The sequence below is a fragment of the Heterocephalus glaber genome, unplaced genomic scaffold (genome assembly GCF_053883595.1).
Source record: "Heterocephalus glaber isolate CG9 unplaced genomic scaffold, H.glaber_assembly_v1.0 deba00000122, whole genome shotgun sequence".
Lineage (NCBI taxonomy): Eukaryota > Metazoa > Chordata > Mammalia > Rodentia > Bathyergidae > Heterocephalus > Heterocephalus glaber.
The window spans coordinates 83,491,010-83,514,437 of record NW_028258138.1 but is presented as its reverse complement, the minus strand read 5'-3'; the positions used below and the strand labels follow the sequence as shown (position 1 = coordinate 83,514,437).

The 23,428-nt window shown below is 40.3% G+C and overlaps 1 protein-coding gene across 1 annotated transcript in view; it reads right to left on the bottom strand.

Moving 5' to 3' along the window:
• The window catches only part of LOC101702005 (aromatase), a 39,547-nt gene that overhangs the window by 3,819 nt on the left and 12,300 nt on the right, over positions 1-23,428 (bottom strand). Inside the window, exons 3-8 of the mRNA XM_087180689.1 lie at positions 22,923-23,077; positions 19,047-19,223; positions 16,198-16,312; positions 7,229-7,343; positions 6,366-6,528; positions 4,109-4,350 (exon numbers count right to left, since the gene is read on the bottom strand). Of these exons, the coding sequence (XP_087036815.1) occupies positions 4,109-4,350; positions 6,366-6,528; positions 7,229-7,343; positions 16,198-16,312; positions 19,047-19,223; positions 22,923-23,077 (967 nt within the window). The remainder of the gene's footprint in view (positions 1-4,108; positions 4,351-6,365; positions 6,529-7,228; positions 7,344-16,197; positions 16,313-19,046; positions 19,224-22,922; positions 23,078-23,428) is intronic.

Here is a 23,428-nt window from a genome sequence, read left to right as displayed (position 1 = left end):
AACATCTCATTAACAAGATCATACATCATGGTCAAGTAGGCTCATCCTAGGGGTGCAAGAACAATTCAACGTACACAAATTAATAAATGTAATACAGCACATAAGCAGAAGTAAGAGCAAAAATCACATGACCATTTCAATAGATGCAGAGAAAGCCTTTGACAAAATCCAACATCCATTTATAATAAAACCCTATAGAAGAACCTTATTTCAATCTTACCAAAGCTATTCATGAAAAACCTACTGCTAGCATCAGATTAAATGGGAAAAAATGGAAAGCTTTTTCTATAAATTCATGAACAAGACAAAGATTCTACCATTATTACTCCTCTTCAATATAATACTCAAAACTGTAGCCAGAACAATCAAGCAAGAGAAAAAAACAAATATGATACATACAGGAAAGCAAGAAGTCAAACTACCCTTATTCATAAATGACATGATCCTTTACTTAGAAGAAACAAAAATTTCCACCAAAAGACTTCTAGTTGTAATAAACAAATTCAGCAAAGTGGCTTGATACAAAATCAACACTCAGAAATCAATAGCATTCCTATACACCAATGATGAGCCTGCTGAGAAAGACAAGGAAAACAATACCCTTCACAATAGCTTCAGGAAAAGTTAAATACTTAGGAGTAACCTAACTAAGGAAGTGAAAGACCTCTACAACAAAACCGACAACACTCTGAAAAAGATCAAGGATGACATCAGAATATAGGAAGATATCTTCTGTTCTTGGATAAGCAGAACAGTATTGTCAGTGACCATCCCTCAAATCTAGTATATTGATTTAATGTAATCCCAATCAAAATACCAACAGTATTCCTCAAAAAACTAGAGAGAACAATCCTAAACTTCATATGGAACCAGAAGATACTTAGAATAGCAAATGCAATCCTGGGTAACAAGAACAAAGCAGGAGACACCATGATCCCAGATTTCCAGTTATATTACAAAGTTACATTGGTCAAGACAGCATTGTACTGGCACAAACAGACAGATCAATAGAGCAGAATAGAGGATGCAGAAACAAAACTCAGGCTTATTCAACCCTCTGATATTTATAAAAGGTCCAAAAAGATAAGCTGGAGGAAAGATAGCCTCTTTAACAAATGGTGCTGGGAATACAGGCTATACAGAAATAAAAGAATGGATTTACACCCATATGTCTCACCAAGTGCTAAACTAAAATCAAAGTTGACCAATATCTAAATATTAAAACAGAAAAAATAAACCCAATGGAAGAAAAAATTGTAAAACTCTTGAAGTCATGGGTGTAGGCAAGGACTTTCTGAACAGAACTCCAATTGCATAAGAAATAAGAGCAAGAATCAATAAATGGGATTCTATCAAATTAAGACCCTTCTGCACAGCAAAGGAAACAACCAAAAGAATGAAAGGACAAGCTACAGAATTAGAAAATAATTTTTTCTAGCTACTCCTATCACAGAGAGATAATATCTAGACTATATAAAGAACTCCAAAAAAGGTCCCCTAAAATAAAAGACCCAATCAAAAAATGAGCAGCTGTAATGAATAGATACTTCTTAAAAGTAGCACAAATAGTCAATAAATACATGAAAAATGATCAGCATCTTTGGCCGTTAGATAAATGCAAATTAAAAACAACACTGAGACTCCCATCTTACTCCAGAAAGAGTTAAGAAATCAAATAATAAATGCTGGCAAGCCGGGGAAGAACACTTCTACTATATTTCCCACAAAATAAAATCTAACTGGAAAATATGACTTAGCATAATTTTTTAGGATGCTTGTAATGTAAGCCCTGCCCCTAAAATAAGCCTCAGTTAAGATCATCAACCAGACAGATGCATTTAGTATGTCCTTTACAACACAGGATGGATGTATTGAATTATAAAATAACGGTATTAATATATAATTAGATATATAGGATTATTAACATCAATACTTAAATAATAATATAAATTATAATTAAATATTTGTAAACACCCAAGTGGGAACCTTCGGATGAGAAGTAAACCCCTATACAAACAGGTGAACTTGAGACTTACTGCCAAATGACCACTGGGGTACAGAGACCATGCAAAAATAACGTGTGCACATTTGATAATGAACAGACATAGTTATATTTAATAGGAATCTTCATAATCTAATACATTGTGCATTATAACAGACATACTTCATACAATTGGGCAAAATAAAGAAATGTTTTCTGAATTTTGGTGCCTGCAATTTTTTGTTACTTTTGTGTGGACCATCATTCTTAACTGTCATCACTTTTGCTGACATTCCTGTCGCATAAGTCTTCAATTAACACTGAATTTAATGGAAACTGTGAAGCCCAGCCTGAAAGAGATTGTGACTTGGGTGAAGAGTTCATGGGGTAAAATCATTGACAGCTGTATTGCCAAAGCACTACAAGCAGGCTACATGGACAAGAAGTGCTTATTTAAGGAGAGCTATATTGCTGGAGATGAGAGACTGGTGCCAGTGATTCTACAGGAAATGCAGTCACAAGAAATTCAGACCAGAATTCAGGATTTAGAGAGTCATGATGGTGTTCTCAAAGAAGATGACATGACTGTCTTTGAATAAATGTAGATTTTGGTACATGAATAACTGTAGAGTTTGGTACATGAATAAATGTACATTGCTATACATGAAGAAATAGAACATCCCCTGAAAATAAGCCTTATTGCATCTTTTGGAGCAAAAAAAAAATTTTTTTTGAGACAAGGTCTCACTATGTAGTTCAGGCTGGCCTTGGACTCACTATGTAACCCAGGCTGGCCTCGAACTCATGGCTGTCCTCCTGTCTCAGCCTCCTGAATGCAGGGATTACAGGCATGTTCCACTGTGCCCAGCAGGAGCAAAAATGAAAATAAGAGCTAGTCTAGGGCCGGGCATTTAGCTCAGTGGTTCTACCGCCTGGCTAGCAAGCACAAAGTCCTGAGTTCGATCCCTGGTACCAAAAGAAAAAAATAGCTGGTCTTATTTTCAGGGAAATACTATACATAGTTGGTGGGAATGTAAACTACTACAACCACTATGGAAATCAGTATGGAGATTCTTCTAAGAAATAAAAGTAGAAATTCCATTCAACCAAGGTTTTTCCCTTCTAGGTATCTACCCCAAAGATTTAAAAACACCGCATTACAGTAATACATGTTTATAGCAGCACAACTCATAATAGCTAAATCTTGAAGCCACCTATATGCCCATCCACACAGGAATGGATAAAGAAAATGTTGTCCTTATACACAGTGGAGTACTACTCTGCTAAAAAAGGGTTATGTTAGAGTCATTTGTAGGAAAATGGATGCACCTTGAACCATAATGCTAAGGGAAATCAAACATAGTGTAAATATCTCAAGGTTTCTCTTATATGAGAGGTCAAAAGTATAAATTAACAAAATAAAAGATAGATAACAGCAAACAGGGAAATAGAACATTTGCAAATGAAAAGGGACCAAGAGATAGAGGGGGAAAGAAAGAGAGAGGAAGAGGAAGTAAATACAATATGTGTTACGAACAGGTACCAAATCGCTATGAGGAATATAATTACTATATGCTGGAAGCATGAACTAATAAAGATAAAAATTCCAAGTGGAAAAATCCAAAAAAATAAAAGCTGAATGTCTTGAAGTTATTAGTCTGATTTAGAAAGAGACATACTGTACATGGAGACATTTCATGAACCAAAGGCAGAGTGAACAAAGTCGATCTTTTGGTCTCATTTGATTCCCACTTACAGCCTAGAGGATTTCCTCTACTGAGATGGTCTTCCAGCTACATATGAGGATGACAAAGAGATTTCTTAAAGGAAAAGCAAATTACCTAGGTTCAATGAAACAGACCTCATGGCCAAAAAGGGCCTGGATTTTTCACTTTTTACCCAGTCAATTGCCACCATTTAGATATTTTCGAGAGCTGGGAACCCATCATCCTGTCTGCAAGGCCAAATATGGTGCCATGTTCCAAATTAGGGAAAGGAGCAGGAGTCAGCAGAAGGGAAACAGTAAAAGGCTTAAAGTGTGCAAGGTACAAACACACCGAACGAGAAAGGATTTAACACCAGACATTGTCAGGAGTAGTACAATGGATCTTAAGGAAGGACTCTTACATTCTTCTCAAAGTTTTCAAGACTAAATTCATTGGGCTTGGAGAAAAACTCCAGTCTATGCATTCTTCCAATATTCAGGATAATGTTGGTTCCTTTCTTCACTGGGTAGCCGTCAATGACATCATCTTCTAAGGCCTTGCGCATGACCAAGGCCACCACAGGCTGGTATCGCATGCTCTCATAGATGAAGTTTTCCACCACTTTTAATTTCTGCATATCATCAATCTCTATGTCTCTTTCACCTGGGGACACAGTTAAAAAGGAAAAGGAAGGTAATGCTAGTTTCGATATCTGGTGGGCCTTAAGGCTCCTATTTCTTTCACAGAACAGTTTTCTTGGTTGAAAAAAGAAAATCATGTCAATACTTCCAGTGCATTCTGGCAACCACAACCATTGAGCCACATGGATTTTTATTAAAACTCAGATATGAAGCCAGTTAATCTTCAAACCTGGGGAGTTTCACAGATAAGCTGAAATTTCATGAAAAATCAGAAAATGTGGTATCACTGAACCACGTGCAGCAAAAGGCTGACGCTGAGGGTTTGCTCACCCCTTAAGAGGGACGCCCACTGTACAGATCCATGTCAAACACACACAGTGTGCTCCACACAGTTGCTTTTCTGACTGCTCTGAGGGCTGTGAGTTTTGGTCCTCTGCTGTAAAATCTGGGGAATGTTCATGTCCTCCCTCGACTCATGAGAAAAGCAGTACCACAGTCATCCCAGAGAAGCAGGGGCAGGCTGCTGCTGCAGTCAAGAGAAGCACGGTCAGTTTAGTCCATTTCAGCAAAATTTTCTCCTCTGGTGATCTGTGCAGTCATTGCCCACACAAGTCACCAATGGTCCCTCTGTATTACATCAGGAGCAGCCAGTTACAGTGGAGTGACAAGAATCCACCCACACTAGCGCAAAATAGGTGCTGCACAACAGGTCTGGGGAGGTGGTTGGTATTGATGGGCATCTCTGCTTAAGCCTGGGTTGATGCCAGTCAGGAGGATTGGATTAGTACCAACCATGGCAGAGCTGCAGAGGACTCTCAGTGGGCCACTGCTTTTACAGAATTGGAACCCACCTGCCCCCCATGTGGTGCTCTTGCACCAAGGATCTAGTGAGAGTGGCTAAGTGGGGTGGGAGGCAGAAGGGAAAAGGATCAAAGTGACCAAAGGCACTTGCTGAAGTGCAGGGACCTCATCTGTCTGCTGAGCACAGGAGGGAGCAAGGACATGTGCAAATGTTGTGCTGTTTCTCCGTCCTTCAGGGGTGTGCTGAAGGGTCTTGGAAACATCAAGAAGCACAAACAATGTAGCACAAGCCTGGACTGTAATCCCTGCACTCTGGGAGGCTGAGGCAGGAGGTTCACAAGTTCAAACCCTGTGCAGGTAACTTAGTGACTTAGCGAGACCCTGTCTTCAATGAAAAGCAAAAAAGAGCTGGAGTCCAGCTTATATGATGATCTTTGATTTAAGCTTGAGCCGTGCAAAGCAAAAACAAAAACAAAAAGCACTTAAAAGGACTTCTGCATTCTCCCCGAAGGCAATTCTGATATCTGATGACTGGGGCCATGTTTCTTTGAGGAGTTGGCATGGGGTGACACAGAGGGCTGTAAGGAGGGGGACATGGAAGATGAGAGGCTGACTCCCCAGCAGATGAGGGGGCAGCATCCCTGGTGGGGCAAAGAAGGAAAACCATCCCTCACCTGTTTTTGCTGTTACCCTTTTCCCCTCCTGCTGCCACCACCTGGAAGTTAATTTGTGATCTGGCTGCTTCTAACCTGGAAGCACTACTATAAATGACAAATGTTTTCCTGGTGCATGCACAAAAGCCAGTTGTGACTGATGATGCCGGCAGAGCATTGTACATGATCCCACCTTCTTATAAGACAGACAAACCCACACATCTGTGTTTGTGTGCACAAAGGAGATGATCCTGTGGAATCCACAGCACACATTGAGCAGTGGTTACCCCTGTGGTGGGACTGAGGCTGGAAGGACAGTGGAAAGCACTGGGGAATGTCACTCTGCTTTGTACGTCTCTTGATATTTGAAGGTTTTCAATGAGCAAGGCTTATTTTTATAAGTAAAATAAACACAGAACTATCACTCAACCTATGTGGCATAGTCAAAGTGTGACAACAATTTGCTCTGTTTTTCTCTAAGTGAATAATGAACGATTCTGTATTTGACATCAGATTCTGAGGACAAAGGAGGTGACATTCAGAGTTATTCTTAAGCTCTGCTGTTGAGCTGATAAAACCTTACCAATAATAGTCTGGATTTCCTTCATGATTGCTTCTTCAACTTTAGGGTGCTCTGCAATGAGAAACAGCATGAAGTACACCGTGACAGACATGGTGTCAGGTGCCGCAATGAGCATCTCCAGTATGCACTGGTTCACATTCTCTCTTGTGAGTTCTCCACGTTTCTGAGAAATTGAAAGAGGGGAAACATTTGGACAACTGAGTTAAAATTTCCACAGTAAAGAGTAGTGACACTCAGAGATCAACAACATGAAATTATGTCTGTCTCACTGACTGTGAACACTTGACAGGACAGTCTTCAGCTGAAATATGCAGGATTTAGCCAGTTATCTACATGCAGTGGGTCCTTCATGTCCTTGGGTTCCACATCTATGGACTGAACCAACTGGACATGGAAAATATTTTTTTTAAACTGGGTATACTGGACATGTATAACTCTTTTGCTCACCATTTTCACCTACACAGTATACTAAAGCAACATTTTACATTTGCTGAGATTAAAGTATGCTGAGGACATGCACAGGTTACATCATACATGGTACCACTTTGTGCAAGGGACTTGAGCATCCTTGCATTTTAGTTTCTGGGGAGAGTTCTGGAGCCAAGGCCCTGTGGATATTGAGAGATGACAGTGCTTAGTATCTTTGGTCTCTCTATTTCCTGCTCTCCTATTTTGTATCACGATACTGAAGATTCACTCTTTTAATTCCATCTTACTAGAATTTTTACTGCTATTTGTATGAGACTGCTAAAGAAAATACTTGAAAAGAGAAGTATGCAGCTATTTTAACAGGAGATTGTGCTCCCCTATCCACAGATGACCATAATATGTTGGTTGGGGAACTGGTTAGTTCTAGTTAGTACCTCAGCAAAAATCAACTCCGTGGAAAAATCGATACACTCTTCCAGTTTCTCTGCTGTGCAAACCTTGTGTCTTTTTTCTTCTACCAAATTATTGATGGCATCTTTTAAATCCTTCCTAGAAAAAAAAGTCAAAACACGATCTTACACTCAGTTTAGATAGATAGCAAAACAGACTCATTTGGTCTTTATTGAATGAAGCGTTCTGCTATAATTGAAGCCATGAGTGCTCACAGGTAGATGAATTTGTATTTCATGCCTTCGCAAGTATCCTTAAATTACATATGCTTATACCATACTTCATATTAAGGTACCAGAGTTAAGTAAGATTTCCAGGTACTGGTAGCAAAGTCAGAGCTGTGCCTTTACAGTTAAAAACTCATACCAAACCTTCTGGTCCGCCATACCACTGCTCCCAGTGCCAGGCAGGTGAACTGTGCAAGCAACACACATTCCCTCCCCCTTTGAAATAAGAAGACACGTAGACAAGTCTCAAAACCAGACTTCCAGATCACCTAAACCAACCCCAAAGGGAAACGAGATGGAACACTCTGATACTCAACCACCTGGACCCCCTGAACTGGCAACAAAAGATGATGTGGAAAAAATGAAATCAGAAATAATTTCTCAGATAACAGCAGAGATTGTGCCCATAGTACAAGACATAATTAATAAATCTGCAGAGGACACAGATAAAAAAATAGAGGAGCTGAGGAACATGATGGAATCCCAACATAGGAAACAAATGGAATCCATAAAACAGATGCAAACAGATTTCCAGGAGATGAAAAACTCCACTGAAAGTTTATGAAGCAGAATGAACCAATGTGAGGACAGAATTTCAGATATAGAAAATAAGATTGCAATTAGTGACCAGGAAAAGAAAAATTTCTTTAAAATAGTAAAGGACCATGAGAAATCAATCCAGCAGCTGCTAGACAATGCAAAGAAGAATAAAATGACTGATTGGAGTCAGTGAAGAAACAGGAGAGTACAGACAGTATAAAAAAACTGTTCACAGAAGTGATGGCAGAAAACTTCCTAAGCAGGTGAAAAGAACTTGACATACACATAAGTGAGGCATATAGGACCCCAACTAGCCTTGATAAAAAAAAAAAAACTACACATAAGCATATAATAGTTAAGATTCCAGAAACCCAACAGAAGAACAAAATTCTACAGGCAGTTAGAGAAAAGGAACAAATCACAAACAAAGGAAAGCCTATCAGAATCCCAGTGGACTTCTCAGCAAAAACCCTCAAAGTAAGAAGAGCTTGGAGTGATGTATTTCAAGGCCTAAAGGAAAACAACCTCCAACCCAGACTGATGTACCCTGCAAAACAGTCTTTCAAAATGGATGGAGAAATAAGATACTTTCATGACAAAGAGCACCTTAGGGACTTCATGAATACCAAACCAGCACTCTGAAAAATGTTAGACAATATCCTAGGAAAAGACGAGGATCATAACCCCAGGAAGCCCCGCAGAATGAATCCATTGGGCAGGACAAGAAATTAAACACAAAGTGGGAGAATCCAACAAAAAGTAAAAGTTATGACAAGTATAAGTCAATATTTATCAGTTATAACCATGAATGTTGATGATCTGAATTCACCAATCAAAGAAAATAGACTGCCAGAATGGGTCAAGAAGCAAGATCCAACAATATGTTGCATAAAAGAAACACACTTAATTCAAAAAGAAACTCATACACTGAAAGTTAAAGGGTGGAAAACAGTACTCCATGTGACAGGAATCAAAAAAAAAGCAGTAGTAGGTATCCTCTTTGCAGACCAAGTGGGTTTCACACCAACACTGATTAAGAGAGGCAAAGAAGGACACTACATTCTTGTAAAGGGAACAATCCAAGAGAAAGAGATGACAATCAGGAACATATATGCACCAAACACTAGTGCGCCCAATTATATAAAACAAATACTAACATACATGAAAAATCAAATAAGTAGTAATACAATAGTAGTGGGGGACCTCAATACCCCACTGTCACAAATAGATAGATCAACTAGGCAAAAAATAAGCAACAAAATACTAGAGCTCAATCAAACTCTTGAACAAAGGAACTTAACAGATGTTTGCAGAGTGTTCCACCCCACGAAATCAGAATACACATTCTTTTCAGCTGCACACTGGTCATTCTCCAAAAGAGACCACATACTTGCTCATAGAACATGTTTAAGTGCAAAGGAACTGAAGTTATCCCCTGTATATTATCAGACCATAGTGCAATGAAATTGGAGATCAATAACAAAAGAAACCACAAGAATTTCATAAACACATGTAAAGTGAACAGTATACTTCTGAACAACCAGTGGATCACAAGGAAATTAAAGAAGAAATCAGACAGTTCCTACAATTCAATGACAATACCTATACAATATATCAGAATCTATGGGACACAATGAAAACAGTCTTACGAGGGAAATTAATAGCAAACAGTGAATACTCCTATTAGAATACAGAGAAACCCCAACTAAACAACCTGACGCTGAACCTCAAGCTTCTACAAAAAGAAGATCAAGACAAACCCAAAGCTCATACAAGGGAGGAAATTATAAAGATCAGAGCAGAAATCAATGCAATGGAGACTAAGAGAACGATACAAAAAAAATCAATTAAGTCAAGAGGTGGTTCTTTGAAAGAATAAACAAAATTTCAGATTTTTTTTTTTTTTTTTTTTTGTACCAGGGATCAAACTTGGGTCCTTGTGCTTGCGCAGCAGGAGGCAAAACCACTGAGCTAAATCCCCGGCCCCAAAACAAAATTGACAAACCCCTAGCCAACCTTATCAGAAAAAGGAAAGAAAAGGCCCAAATTCATGGAATTAGGAATGAAAAGGATGACGTTACAGTGGACCCAGCAGAAATCCAGAGGATCATCTATACCTACTTTGAGAACCTATAGGCCAATAAGATGGAAAACAGAGAAGAAATGGACAGATTCCTAGATACGTATCAATTACTAAAGTTCAAGAAGATCTAGAAATTCTAAACAACCCAATATCAATCAATTAAATTGAAAATGTAATTCAAAACTTACCAACTGAGAAAAGCCCAGGTCCTGATGCTTCACTGCCAAATTCTACAAGACATTTAGAGAGGAACTACTGCCACTACTGTTTAAACTCTTCAATGAAATTGAAAGGGCAGCAATACTCCTGAATTCATTCCTGGAAGCTAGCATCACCTTGATCCCCAAAGCAGAGAAAGACTCAACCGAAAAAGAACTATCTCACTATGGCCTATCTCACTAATGAACATAGATGCAAAAATCCTTAATAAGATACTGGCAAATGGAATGAAGAAGATCATCAAGAAGATCATAACCCTGACCAAATGGGATTCATCCCAGGGATGCAGGGATGGTTCAACATATGCAAATCCATAAATGTAATGCACTATACCAATCGACCCAAGGACAAAGACCAAATGATCATCTCAATAGATGCAGAAAATGCATTTGACAAAACCCAACATGCATTTATGATAAAATCCCTACAAAAAATTGGAATTGATGGTCTCTACCACAATCTGATAAAAACCATCTACGAAAAACCAACAGCCAGTATCATACTAAATGGTCAAAAATGGAAATCCTTCACAATAAACTCAGGAACAAGTCAAGAATGTCCACTATCCCCACTCCTGTTCAATATAGTTTTAGAAACATTAGCCACAGCAATCAGACAAGAGAAAGTAATAAAAGGAATAAAGATAGGAAATGAAGAAGTCAAATTGTCATTATTTGGAGATGACATGATACTCTACATAGAAGACCCCAGGAACACTACCAAAAGTCTTCTACACTTAAGAACCAAATTCAGTAATGTAGCTGGATACAAGGTCAACACACAAACATCAATAGCTTTCTTCTACACGAACAACAGACTCACTGAGACAGAAATAGGGCAAACAATTCCTTTCACAATAGCATCCAAAAAACTGAAATACCTAGGAATCAACCTAACAGAAATCAAAGACCTCTTCTGTGAAAACTATAGCACTCTGAAAGAGAGATTAAAGAAGATATCAGAAAGTGGAAAGACATCACTTCCTCCTGGGTAGGAAGAATCAACATAGTGAAAATGGTCATGCTTCCAAAACTACTATATAGATTTAATGCAATCCCAGTTGAAATTCCCACAGCATACTTCATGGACCTTGAGAAAACAATCCAAAAATTCATTTGGAACAAGAAGAGACCTAGAATAGCAAAAGCAATTCTAGGCAACAGAGACATGGCAGGGGGTGTCACAACCCCCAACTTGAAACCATACTACAAAGCTACTGTGAGCAAAACAGCATGGTACTGGCAAAGAAATAGAACTGAGGACCAGTGGAACAGATTAGAAGATGTAGAAACAACTCCAGACACACTCAGGCACCTCATCTTTGACAAAGGAGCCAAACATGCTCACTGGAGGAAAGATAGCCTCTTTAATAATGGTGCTGGAAAAATTAGGTTTCATCTTGCCAAAGATTAAAACTAGACTGATATCTCTCACCATGCACTAAACTAAAATCAAAATGGATTAAAGGTCTAAATCTCAAAACAGAAATACTGAACTGGTTAGAACAGAGGTTAGGTAGAACTCTTGAAGATATTGGTGTAGGAAAAGATTTTATGAACAAAATCTCAGTTTCCCGTGAACTGGCACAATCAACCAACAAGTGGGACCTCTTCATATTAAAAAGCTTCTGCACAGTAAGAGAAACCACCAACAGTGTGAAGAGACAACCCACAATCTGGAAAAAATTTTCACCTGCTGTTCCTCTAGAGTCTATAAAGAACTTAAAAAAATCAGAGCTCCCAAATTTAAAGACCCAATGCAAAAATGGGCATCTGAAATGAACAGACATTTCTCAAACGAACAGAAAGAGCAAATAAACATATGAAAAAATGTTCAACATCACTGGTCATTCGAGAGATGCAAATGAAAACAACGTTGAGATTCCACCTCACCCCAGAAAGAATGGCTGCTATCATGAAATCAACCAATAACAAGTGCTGGCGGGGCTGTGGGGAAAGAGGAACCCTGCTCCACTGCTGGTGGAAGTGTAGACTGGTGCAACCACTGTGGAAATCAGTATGCAGATACCTCAGAACTAGGACTGGAAGTCCCATTTGACCCTGCTATTCCACTGCTGGGGATCTTCCCCCTAAAATTAAAAGAATCATACCACAGTGATATATGTGCACCCATGTTCATAGGAGCACAATGTGTAATAGCTAAAACTTGGAAGCAGCCCAATTGCCTATCAACTGCAGACTGGATAAAGAAAATGTTGTTTTTTTATAAAATGGAGTACTACTCAGCCATAAAAAACGAGAAATTAGAGACATAGCTAAATGGATGCACATTGAGGCGATTCTCTTAAGTGAAATAAATAGGACATGTGTAAATACTGAATAGTTTCTTTAGTATGAGAAACTGAAAGTGTAAATAAGGACTAAAAGGTATAATAGATAATGTGAAATAAAAAGAAAAGAGGCAAAGTGGAAGGGGAAGTGGGAGGGGTCAGGGAAAGGAAAGAAGGGAATGGAATTAATATGAGAAAATGAAAAATGGAAACAAAGTCTTGAAAATAGGGAGGGATGAAAGTGTTGATGAAGGGCAGGAGAATGGGGAAAAATTAAGAACCAAGAGAGATTATGTAAAGGTGCAAATTTCCAATGATGAATGTCATTATATTGAATACCTAAAATGTACCAATAAAATTTAAAAAAAGAAATTGAGGGGATTTAAATAAAATCTAAAACCTTCCTGTCACATACATCTCATACGAAAGGCTAAATCCAACCATGTCTTGCAACTTCTGATTTGACAGGTGCAGTCTTTCATTTAAAAATCCAGATGTTTTGAGTGGTTGCATATGCTTTTCTGTTTACCACAAACACTTCCATCTCCTGTTTTCTTATAGCCATACAGCAGCAAAAGTTGATCTGCCTGGCCCTGAAGGCTATTGAGATTGAGGGTGTGTGTTTGTGTGTGTGTGTTTATTCAGTGATTGGGATTGAAACCAAGGGCATTTTACAACTGAGCTACATCTCCAGTCCTTTTAATTTTTTCTTTTCAGACGGAGTCTCACTAAGCTGCCCGGGCTGGCCTTGGACTTGCAATTCTCTTGCCTCAGCCTCCTGAGTAGCAGGGATTACAGGTATGCACAGGGCACACAGTCAAGTTTGAGATTCCTGTTGTAGACAATGAATTTTGGTGAAATGAATGTCCTTGATGGTATTGACATTTAGTCTCATATGACCTCTGTACAAGGTATTTGTTGAGACAGAGCTTGCCTGTACAAAGATAGTAAGCATTTGCACAGTGCAATCTCAGGCAGAGCCCCTTGGACAGAAGGTATGGTTCTAGCTCAGGTCCTTCTCTTCTGTGTAACCTTCGTTAGGCCTGGGAGCACTGTGCCTCTTGCCAAGTGAAAGGATCAGACTCAACAGACAGTGGCACCATCATGAGATCTAAATTGCTATTCTTCTTTCTGTCCTTAAGTGTGTATGTTCCCAGGAGAAAATACTCTGAATTACAATAAATGTATACTAAATCTTTCTTTCACATCCCTGTTTGCATTGTCACCTATACACTTAAATAATCTGTGGATGTTGTTGATACAAATAGTCTTAATGCTCACTGCAGCTAGTAGGAGAAGTAAGGGAAGAATATTCAAGAAGTGTCCCAACTGTTCCACTTCAGTTTTAAAGTTTCTTAGGGCATCATAAGGAAGGTAGTTAAACATTTTGAGAGATATTTTTCAGGCTATATAGCAATTATGTTTCGCTAAACAAGGATACATGTATTGTGTATCTCTCTGAGTGTGCCAAAACACACACACACACACACACACACACACACACAAACCTCCAGATATTAACAAAAAATGTATTCACATTCACTCATTCATCTATCCATTCAGGTATTCAGCACATGTTTTTTGAGCAATTTGAACATACAAAGGACAGATATTCACTCAGTTGCTGGGATATGTTCCGCCTTTCCCACAGGCTTGGAGTGTTGATAGCATTTCTACCTGAGTATTGGCCCCAGAATGGCCCAGGAGGTGTTACAATCGCCTTAGACTCTGAATCCATAAAGTTCTTTCATGGAACTGGAGCCGCTACTGAGCAGATCCTTCCTCCCTGAGCTATCATCCAAGATTTTGCAGCAGTGGCCTGTGAATGCTCTTGTTCAGGTAAAAAGTTGCCCCTACATAGATGCATGCTCTGTATTCATATGCTCTTCAAAACTGGGAGAATTCAATCACTGGCGGTTTTCAGGGAATAGGAAGCCTTTGAGCTCTAAGCACCTATTACAGGATGCATTTGAGTTGGATTTTTAAAATTCTGAATACATTTTCCCCTAAGATAATTATGGCTGGCAGACCAGCTTATTCTACAAACACCTATTTAAGGTTTGTGTGGCTGAAAAGTCTTCAGCTTGCTAAAAGAAAAAGAATATGATATTGCTATATTTGGAATTGAAAGCGGCAAAATACTATAAAATTGAGTAGAGATGAAGGCAGGTGTCCAAGTATCCTGTTCAAAGTATATTTTTTTTAAAGTATTGGCATTATTTTAAAAGGGAATAGTGGGGTGGGATTAAAAGGTTTCTCTCGGTTTTTACTAGTCTGGGGCATAGGAGATATAAATGAGCACCCTAACCATTGGCAAATGTCACATATAGACCGAAAGTTGCTGAGCTGATTTCTACAAATAGAAGAGAAATGTTAACAGTCTTGTGTTATAAGTTTGGGTGGGCCCAGTCCCTAAGATCAAAGCTAACCTAATGACCAAGAAATACATAATTTGACTCTTCAGATCACCAGTACCACCACCACCAAATCTAACCAAATGAAAGAGAACCCTTTTATCTAAATGATTCAAGTCAAAACAGGCCCTGTGGAAACAACAGTAAGTGTATAAAGAACTGGTCTCCAGATTGTCTACCTAATACCAATCACAGACTGTGCAAAGCAATGTGAAGTTGGATTCCTTCCTAGAGATTAAGTATTGAATTTCAAATCCATGAAAAGGATAAAGTGGGGATTTCATATAACTTTGTGACCTTTTAGAGGTGGAAAGTTTAAGATGATCAAGGGACTCAGCATGAAGATATGAACACAGGGACAGGGGAAACTATGATATTTAGTGGCCACTGTACGTTACTCTGTGGGGTACTTGACCTGCGTACATGATCTTCTTAATCTATACCCTTACTCTGGAAGGTAGGTTATCTTTTACTTGAAATGACTTCCCAAAGCCATTTGTTTTTGAGTGAAGAATTTAAGAAGCAAACCACAATGTTCTGCCTCTGGATCCCCGGAGCTTTCCACTGATGAGTAGAGGGCAGTGTGTAGTGGCTACTTACACTCTTAAAAACCTTCTAGCTATTCTGTAGGCTATTGGTCATTTGTCCCATTTTCTACTGGACTAGTCTAAGACTAAACAGAGCTATTTAATGGTAGCTTCAGGGCCCCCAAATCACAAGATATATAACAAACATCCCCACATTTTTTATTGAAGTTCATTATATTCATTATGAATATAATGGAACTATGAATATAATTTGGAACTGTCAGTTACTCAAATTCGGTAAATTAATTAAAGCAACACAACTATAAATTGATTATATTCTTCCAGTTTTCTAGATAGGCTAAGAAAGCTCTGATAAACATTAATGATAGCATCAGGCAACACTTTTCTTCCGCTTAAAATAAACAGCAGTGACCTCATTCTAGAGATGAGCTGTCAGACCACACACTGGGCTCCATGGTGAGAAGCTGTCTGGCCAGAAGCCACCACATGGGTCTAAGTGTTTCATCAGAAACTTAAGCATTAGAGTCCTGTGGACTCTGGAGAACATAAACCTTACCAGAGGCCAACACAGCAAAGACACACAAAACCCAGTCCGAGTGCACTCGTGAACTGTTCAGATGTGTGCTACTTACACAGGCTTCTCATACTTTTTGTAGAGCCAAGAAATCTTAAAGAAGATGTTTGGCTTGATAATGAGAGTTTGCCATGCATCAAAATAACCCTGGATTTTCCCGACGATGGCAGTTTCTAGAAAACAGAACCAAAAACAGAGTGAGTGAATAAAATGCAAGCCTGAGAAGAGCGCTGTGAGGCTCGAACATACCCTGTAGGTTCTCCGACTGACCAGTGTGGGCTTCTAAGCTGAGAACACACAGTTCCATCATCATTGGTGATTTGTGCACCTGAATGCCAATAGACATTCCGAGCACTCACTTATTCCCTCCACATCTAATTGGGCCAAGATAACCAGGGAGTTCTGACTTTTCAAATTTGTGTTTGAGATAGCCTAAAATGTTTCATTCTTCCTTTGAACCTCCAGCTTTCTCCTGTTTTTATGGACAGAGGGTACTAGTAATTAATGCTGCTGTGGCCATGATTCTAGAAACTGGGAGAGCAAAAAGCTGAGCTTGTCACGCTGAAAACAGTCACTGCATTTGATGTTGGGTAAGCAGAGCCAATATTAAGTGGACAATTCCCTGGGATTATACACCTCATTAGTAACTCCTAATTATATTATCACTTCAGAGTCCTTTACACATTGTCTCATAGCCCTTATCACATAGCTTTCATATTTATGTATATTTGTGAAGATTTTAGAATTCATCTTAATTTCTTCAGTACCTTTTCCAGAGCTTCATACATGTTCAGTACTAAGTGATTTCTTTTCAATTAAATTGAATATTAGAGAAAAGAAAACCTTTGCTATTTAAAAAATTATATCACATTTATACAAATGGGAAGGAACCAACATTTGTTTTGAACTTTAACTGTGCTGGGTATTTTACAAAAGAGATTTTAAATTTAGTCTTTATAATCTTACCAAGGAAGTGGTGGTGTCTTCATCACTTTGCAGGCGAAGAAACTGCAATTCATTGAGGTTAAGAAACATGAGCTTCACTGTACAGCGAGTGTGTCAGGTAGGCTGTCAGACTGGAGCCCAGTTCTGTCTGATCTCGGGGCAATGTCCTTCCTTTGTTGTATTGAATCCCATAGGCAAGAGTTTAACAAGTACTCAGCATAAAGGGAAATGAAGAACCCCATAGGGCTTATAGCAGGTTCTCTGGCGTCAGAGTCTGAACCCACAGGGTAACAGAGAGAGGTGCAGTGTTTTCACGTGATCCTTCCTAATGATAGAGGCTTGTGTGAACCAAGGGGTGAGGCCGTGATGTCATGTTTCTGCCTGCTTGAGCAGAGGTATATGTAGAACAGGTTAGAAGGAGATCAGGTGAGAGGGTGTGACTGAAAATGTTCAGAGTAAATGGGGGCTTTTATCAAAAAGCCAGTCAGGTGCAGTTTGTTTACAGCGCCTGTAAGGACTGGTCAGAGTAGTGGAGACAAGGCAGGGCGTTAGGCATGAGAAAGGAAGGGCTTGTGGTGCATCTGTTTATCTAAATGTGGTGAATCAGACAGAGTGCGTTAGGGCTCAGCTGGCTTGACAAGAGTTAAAATCTGTGCAGTGTTCTTCTGCCTGGAATGTTCTCCCTTCGGGTCTGCACATGGCTCAGGGCCTCACTTCATTCAGGCGGCGTGCAAATGTCCTGTCCACAGAGGCCTTGCCTGACCTCCCACTCTGCAATAGACAGACCCGCTCCTGTTGTTCCCCCTTGCTTTCTGTCCTCCTACCCTGTTTTGTGTTTTACTTCAAGGCACTTAGTGTTGCCTAATATATAGTTTTTTTTAACATTGACTTGTTTTGCTGTCCATATCCTCACTAGAATGTAAGCTCCTTGCAAGTAAAGATGTTAGTTGTCTTCTTACTGCTCTGTCCCTAGAACTTAGAACAGTGCCTAGCAGGAAGTAGGCAACCAGTAAGCATCTGTTGAATAAATGTATGAATCAGTGAACACTGTTATAAACTAATTCAGGAAAAAGCACATTAACCTGGATATATTTGATTTCCAGAGCAGACTGGAATTCATCTAATGATTGTTCACTTTTGGTGTTTATGGAGTTGCATGCATATGTTTTAATAATCATTTCTGGAACATAGTGAAGAAAGTGAAACATCTTTTCCACGCTGTTTCAAATATTAAATGACAAGCGTGCATAAAGCAAATTTTCAAACTATTTTTACACAGTGGGTACGAAAGTAATGGCAGCTGTCATCATCATTTATATCCGCAGAAGCAACATCACTACCACCACCAGCATTTTTAACGTACAGATAAAATCAAGTTTTCATATGTAGTAGCTCTGGGGAAGGATGTGTGTGCACATATAAATATGTGTAGGAATGTATATGTCACGCCATTGGGAACAGTGGGAAATCGTGTCAGTCTCTTTTTCCTTTCGGCTCTCTTTTTAAAAGCGTTAAAATGATTTTTAAAGGAAATTTTGTTACATATACACTTTAACTGTATTATTTATTTTATTTGTAGCCCAAGACAATTCCTCTTTACTCAGAGAAAAGTAGGACAAAAATTGGTGGGCCACAGGTTGCACATGAGTGAGTTAAATGTGTCTGTGTTCTTGTGATAAGATATCTTTATGACCAGCTAGACCAATAGGGTTTGGCTGGGAGAAAAGCCAGTTTCCCAGAGCAATGAAGAGAGAGACAAAAGAAGTACAACCCTACGTTCTAGACGTTTACATCCTATAAAAGAACAGGGCAAACACACTAGGGGAAATACCTTCAGGACAATTAAAAATGTTTAGTCCAGAGCAGTATAACAGTGTGTGTCCCCTTTAGCTGGCTGTTGCACTCATTGCTTTGTTTAATAAAGGGCAGGATGTCAAGTCATAAGAATGAAAACACGTATACCGTCCAAAGGGATCCCTAGGAAGACCACGTTAGAGGTGTCCAGCATGATGCATCTCATGAGGGTCAGCACGTCCACGTTGCCTGACGTGTTGGTGACCTCCTCCAAGCTGTCTAGGTGCCTCACGATGGACTCAGCACAGACTGCCACCATGCGAACGAGGCCAGGGCCTGTTAGAGCTGAAGGACACACACGAGCATCAGCCACGACCAGCTCCAGGGCACGCACCACCAGACCGTTTAGGCTTTTTTTTGTTTGGAATTTAATTGCTCACAATTTTGCTTTAAAGAAAAGCGTGGAATTTTTTATATTCTATAGTTCTTTTCCCAATTTTCTTCTAATACATCCTTACCTTTATGGTTAAAAATATATGAGTCAATGAACGAAGATTATTTTAAAGGCACTGTTTCAAATTTAAGCTTTTCTTTATGCTCTGGCAAATCATTTGTGAGGTTCTGGATGAAATATTTGATACTTGTGATCATAGTCAGAGATGAGTGGTTTTTGATATTTATTGTATGCATTTCCTTTAAAGACAGTTTGGATTTGGCTAGCATCATATTTATTCTATGTTTCCACAGGTGGCAATATATTATCACATAACTATTGACATTGGTTCTTTTTATTTGAATTAAGGTGCTCCAGCTTTGTCTACTAAAGGTATAAAAAACTAGTCTTACAAAGGAGCTAAGATATTCTTCTTTTAATTTTAATTTCTCTTCAACTTACTTCCAGATTTCTTGTACTCAAACAGTGGCATGCTAAGCAATTTGTTGATGGCTCTACAGTCTTCCCCAGTGAACTGAGTGCTCTTTAAGGACAGTGAAAATTGCCTCTTAGCACTGTACATCAAATCAGTCAAACACAGGGCCCCTCAATACAAAGTAGTGGAATGCAAAGTAGAAGAATGAATGAACAAAACAGGTAGGTTAGTGAACCGGTCCGACCTCCCACTTGTTCTGTTCTGGACCACCTGGACAGTGGCTAGCGAGTCCTGTGCTCTATCATGAGAGTTTAATTCCTACAGTCCCCAGTTCTGTATTTGCTCTAAATTTCTTTAAGCTTGCATTAGGAATAATCTCTCAGTGTTCCATCAGTATAGACAAGTAACTTCAAATAGTCAAGAAGGACATACTATGTTTCCACACTGCTGCACCCCACTCCCCACCTCTGAGGATGAGCCATCCTCGAAGTTGCACTTACCTGTTTCACTACGCACACTCCCAGTGAGTCAGTACTTTCCTGCTGCTCCCGGTTGAAAGGCCAAAACCTTTCCCACTATTTCTACCATATCATGATATACCCATTGAGCAATCTGACTTCAAAGGGAGATTCATCAAGAAATATTTAGACTTCTCATTGATTATAAACTTATCAGGCATGGAGTGAACATTCAGTAAGCCATCAGCCTTCTACGGTTGGTATTTAATTTGAGTCCAGTTCTGCAACATTTTTATTAGAAAATGTGGTGTAGCATATATAGAGTTAATCTAAACAGTTCACAAAGATGTTTTGATTAATCCAAGCACTGCAGGCCCAGCTCTTTTAACATTTCTTACAACCAAGGCCTCCTCCCTCCCTCCACCCCGAATCACTGCAGGAGCTCGTGGCTCCTCACCACTCACAGTCACGGTTTCTTCCCACCCACCAAGCCCTCAGCTGCCGTGCACTAGGCCATGCACTCAGGTAAGAGGGAGATTTCCTGAGACACACGGTTCATGTCACTCTGCTGAAAATCTTGAGCAAGACCTCATAGCTCTTGAATAAGCTCAACTCCTCGCCTTAGCAGACAGAGTCTTTGGTGACATGGCTCTGCCCTCACCTTGGCGCTCCGCCTGTGTGGGTTGGTACAGGTCCCTGACCGGTGATGCTGGTCTGTCCTCTGCTTTTGAATCACCTATGCTATACCTCTAGCGTGTCTTCCTTAAAGTTTCCCTGATGCCTCAGTGACTTTACATGGCCCATTTGTCTTTGCCGTGCAGCTCTGTGCACCTCACCAGCATTACTGTGCCTAGGCCAGCATTTGGTGATGTACAGGCCTGAACCTCCCAGGGGCCGTGTCTTCTTTGTCACTGTATTCTTGGCACCTGTTTGGATGATGGCCACAGTAGCTTGGGTAGAGGGTATATGTGGATGTGGAAGTTAACTACTCCTAAATGCTAGTTCACGTATTCCAAATAAACCAGGGTCAAATGTCAAAATTTACATTCAATGGGGTCTTACAGCATCATATCATTTGTTGTTCGCATAACAATACAGTGCAGGTCCTGTGATATTTATCAACTCCTGAGGAAGTAACTAACGTGAAAAGAGCTTAAGTGAGTGGCCCCCAGGTTGCACATCTAGTTCGGGGCAGTACTGGGATTTGATCCCACAACCTGGAAGCCTGATTCATGTACTTTTTTCACTAATCCATTCTGCAGTTCCTAAGGAGTGGGGAGATTGATCTGCCCCCACATCAGTCGTAGGCAGACAAATTGGTCTCCAGAGTTCTCTGGGTCCTGATTCTCAAGCTATGCATACATTGTGTGTAATCAAGGACTTGGCAGAGGTGATTAAGGTGAAGGCCCTTGAGATAATGAGATCAGTGTGGATTCTCAGGGTGGGCTAGAACGAATCCTGGAAGTCCTCACCAGAACGGACACACAACTTCACTGAGGTCAAGGACAGAGAGAGATGTGACGGCATAACCGAGGGAGCGCCAGAGAGATGTGACATGGGCAGGCCCTGGCCACGCCACACCCACAGAATGGAGGTGGCTTCTGGAAGCTGGGAGCAGCCAGGAGAAAGCTTCCCAGCAAAGCCTGCAGAAGAGCCTCGTGAGCACCTTGACGTGGGCCTGTCTGACCCATGGCTGACTTCTGACCTGCAGAAGTGCAAGAGAGCAAATGTGTCACTTGTAGCTGCTTAGTTGTGGCCGTTTGTTACCACAGCCAAAGGGAATGAAGACACTGGGGTCTGAAGCAGAGTGGGGCTGAGTCCTGTGGGGCAGGCACACAGAGGCACGGCTTCCCCCTGTGTGAGCAGCCATGCAGGAGGCATCTGGGCTCACTGTGGAGGCGGTGGGGAAAGAAAACTGATGGGACAGGGTCAGCCCAAAGCCTGCTAGCTCCACATTGCATCGCTGACGGGGCTTCCAGGCCATGACGATCTTTCTAGATGCTTGACTTTAACCTCAGAGCTTGACCATGTTTGTTCCCCACCTCAGCATCTCCAGTGTGATACAGAAAAGGCTGAAAATCCCTAGATAAGGAGGCCTGGAGTTAGGTCTGCTACGCTGTTATTTGCTGTGCTGCCTGAGTGAAAGTCACAACCTCCGTAGCACATTATTTCCTCAAGTATAAAACTCAGGGTCTGGATGGCCACACATACATCCCTTTCCATGCGTTAAAATTCATCAATTTCATTCACAAATTGTTTTCTCTCAAAATGTCTGCACTGTCAGTCAGTGATTCAGAAAACACATTGATGAACGTGGGTAACATAGGAAATGCTTGGTTGGAATGGACCATAAGGGCACAGGTCTCTCTTCTTCCCGCTCATGAAAGTGCTGTGTACCTCCATGCTGGGGCTATAAATGTAGGCTCTGGGTTGAACCCAGGGGCCCCTATGTATAATGGTGGGATTTGGGGCAAGTTACAGGACCTATTTATGCCCGAGTTTCCTCATCTGCCATAGCAGGTGGTCAGAGTAGTTCCCACAGGAGGTTGCTGTGGGATTGAAACTTCAGGTGCTTAGCACAACATCTAATATATGGTAGATGCATACAGTCCTTCTATCAGTAGCATTTGAAACCAGTAAAACAGCAAAATTTTAAATATGGTTTTAAACTGGCATATTCATAAACCAAAGGCAAGGATGTAGCGACTCCTGCTTACCTTTCATAAAGAACGGTCGAACTGCTTTCCAGATATCTGGGTTATTGTTAAATATGATGCCATTCTCATACATCCCGATGCATTGCAAACCGGGCTTGCTGCCAAATCGGGAGCTGTAGTGACTGTGCTTCATTACATGGAACATACTTGAGGACCTGAAAAGAGAGCAAACCTTGGTGATCTTCTCATCACAAAAGATAGAAAACGTGCTCACACCATTCCTTATTGCCCTGACTTTGCTAAACTCAAGTCACAAGCAACCCACCCCCGGGTCAGAGCTACAAGTCTGTTATGGAACTGAATCCAATGGAAAAGCAGAGTTAAGGAGAGCCCGCAGCCTTCCAGGCACCATCCCACTACTCCAAAGAGTTCCTCCTCCTGCAAGAGCGAGCCACAGATTTGGGGGTTGCTAGAGTTACTGAAAAGTCTTGATTTGTTAGTTTTGATCCGGCAGTTCTATGTAGAAGTTCCCACTGCCCTAAAGTCAGTCTGGGTCCCTCTAGTGG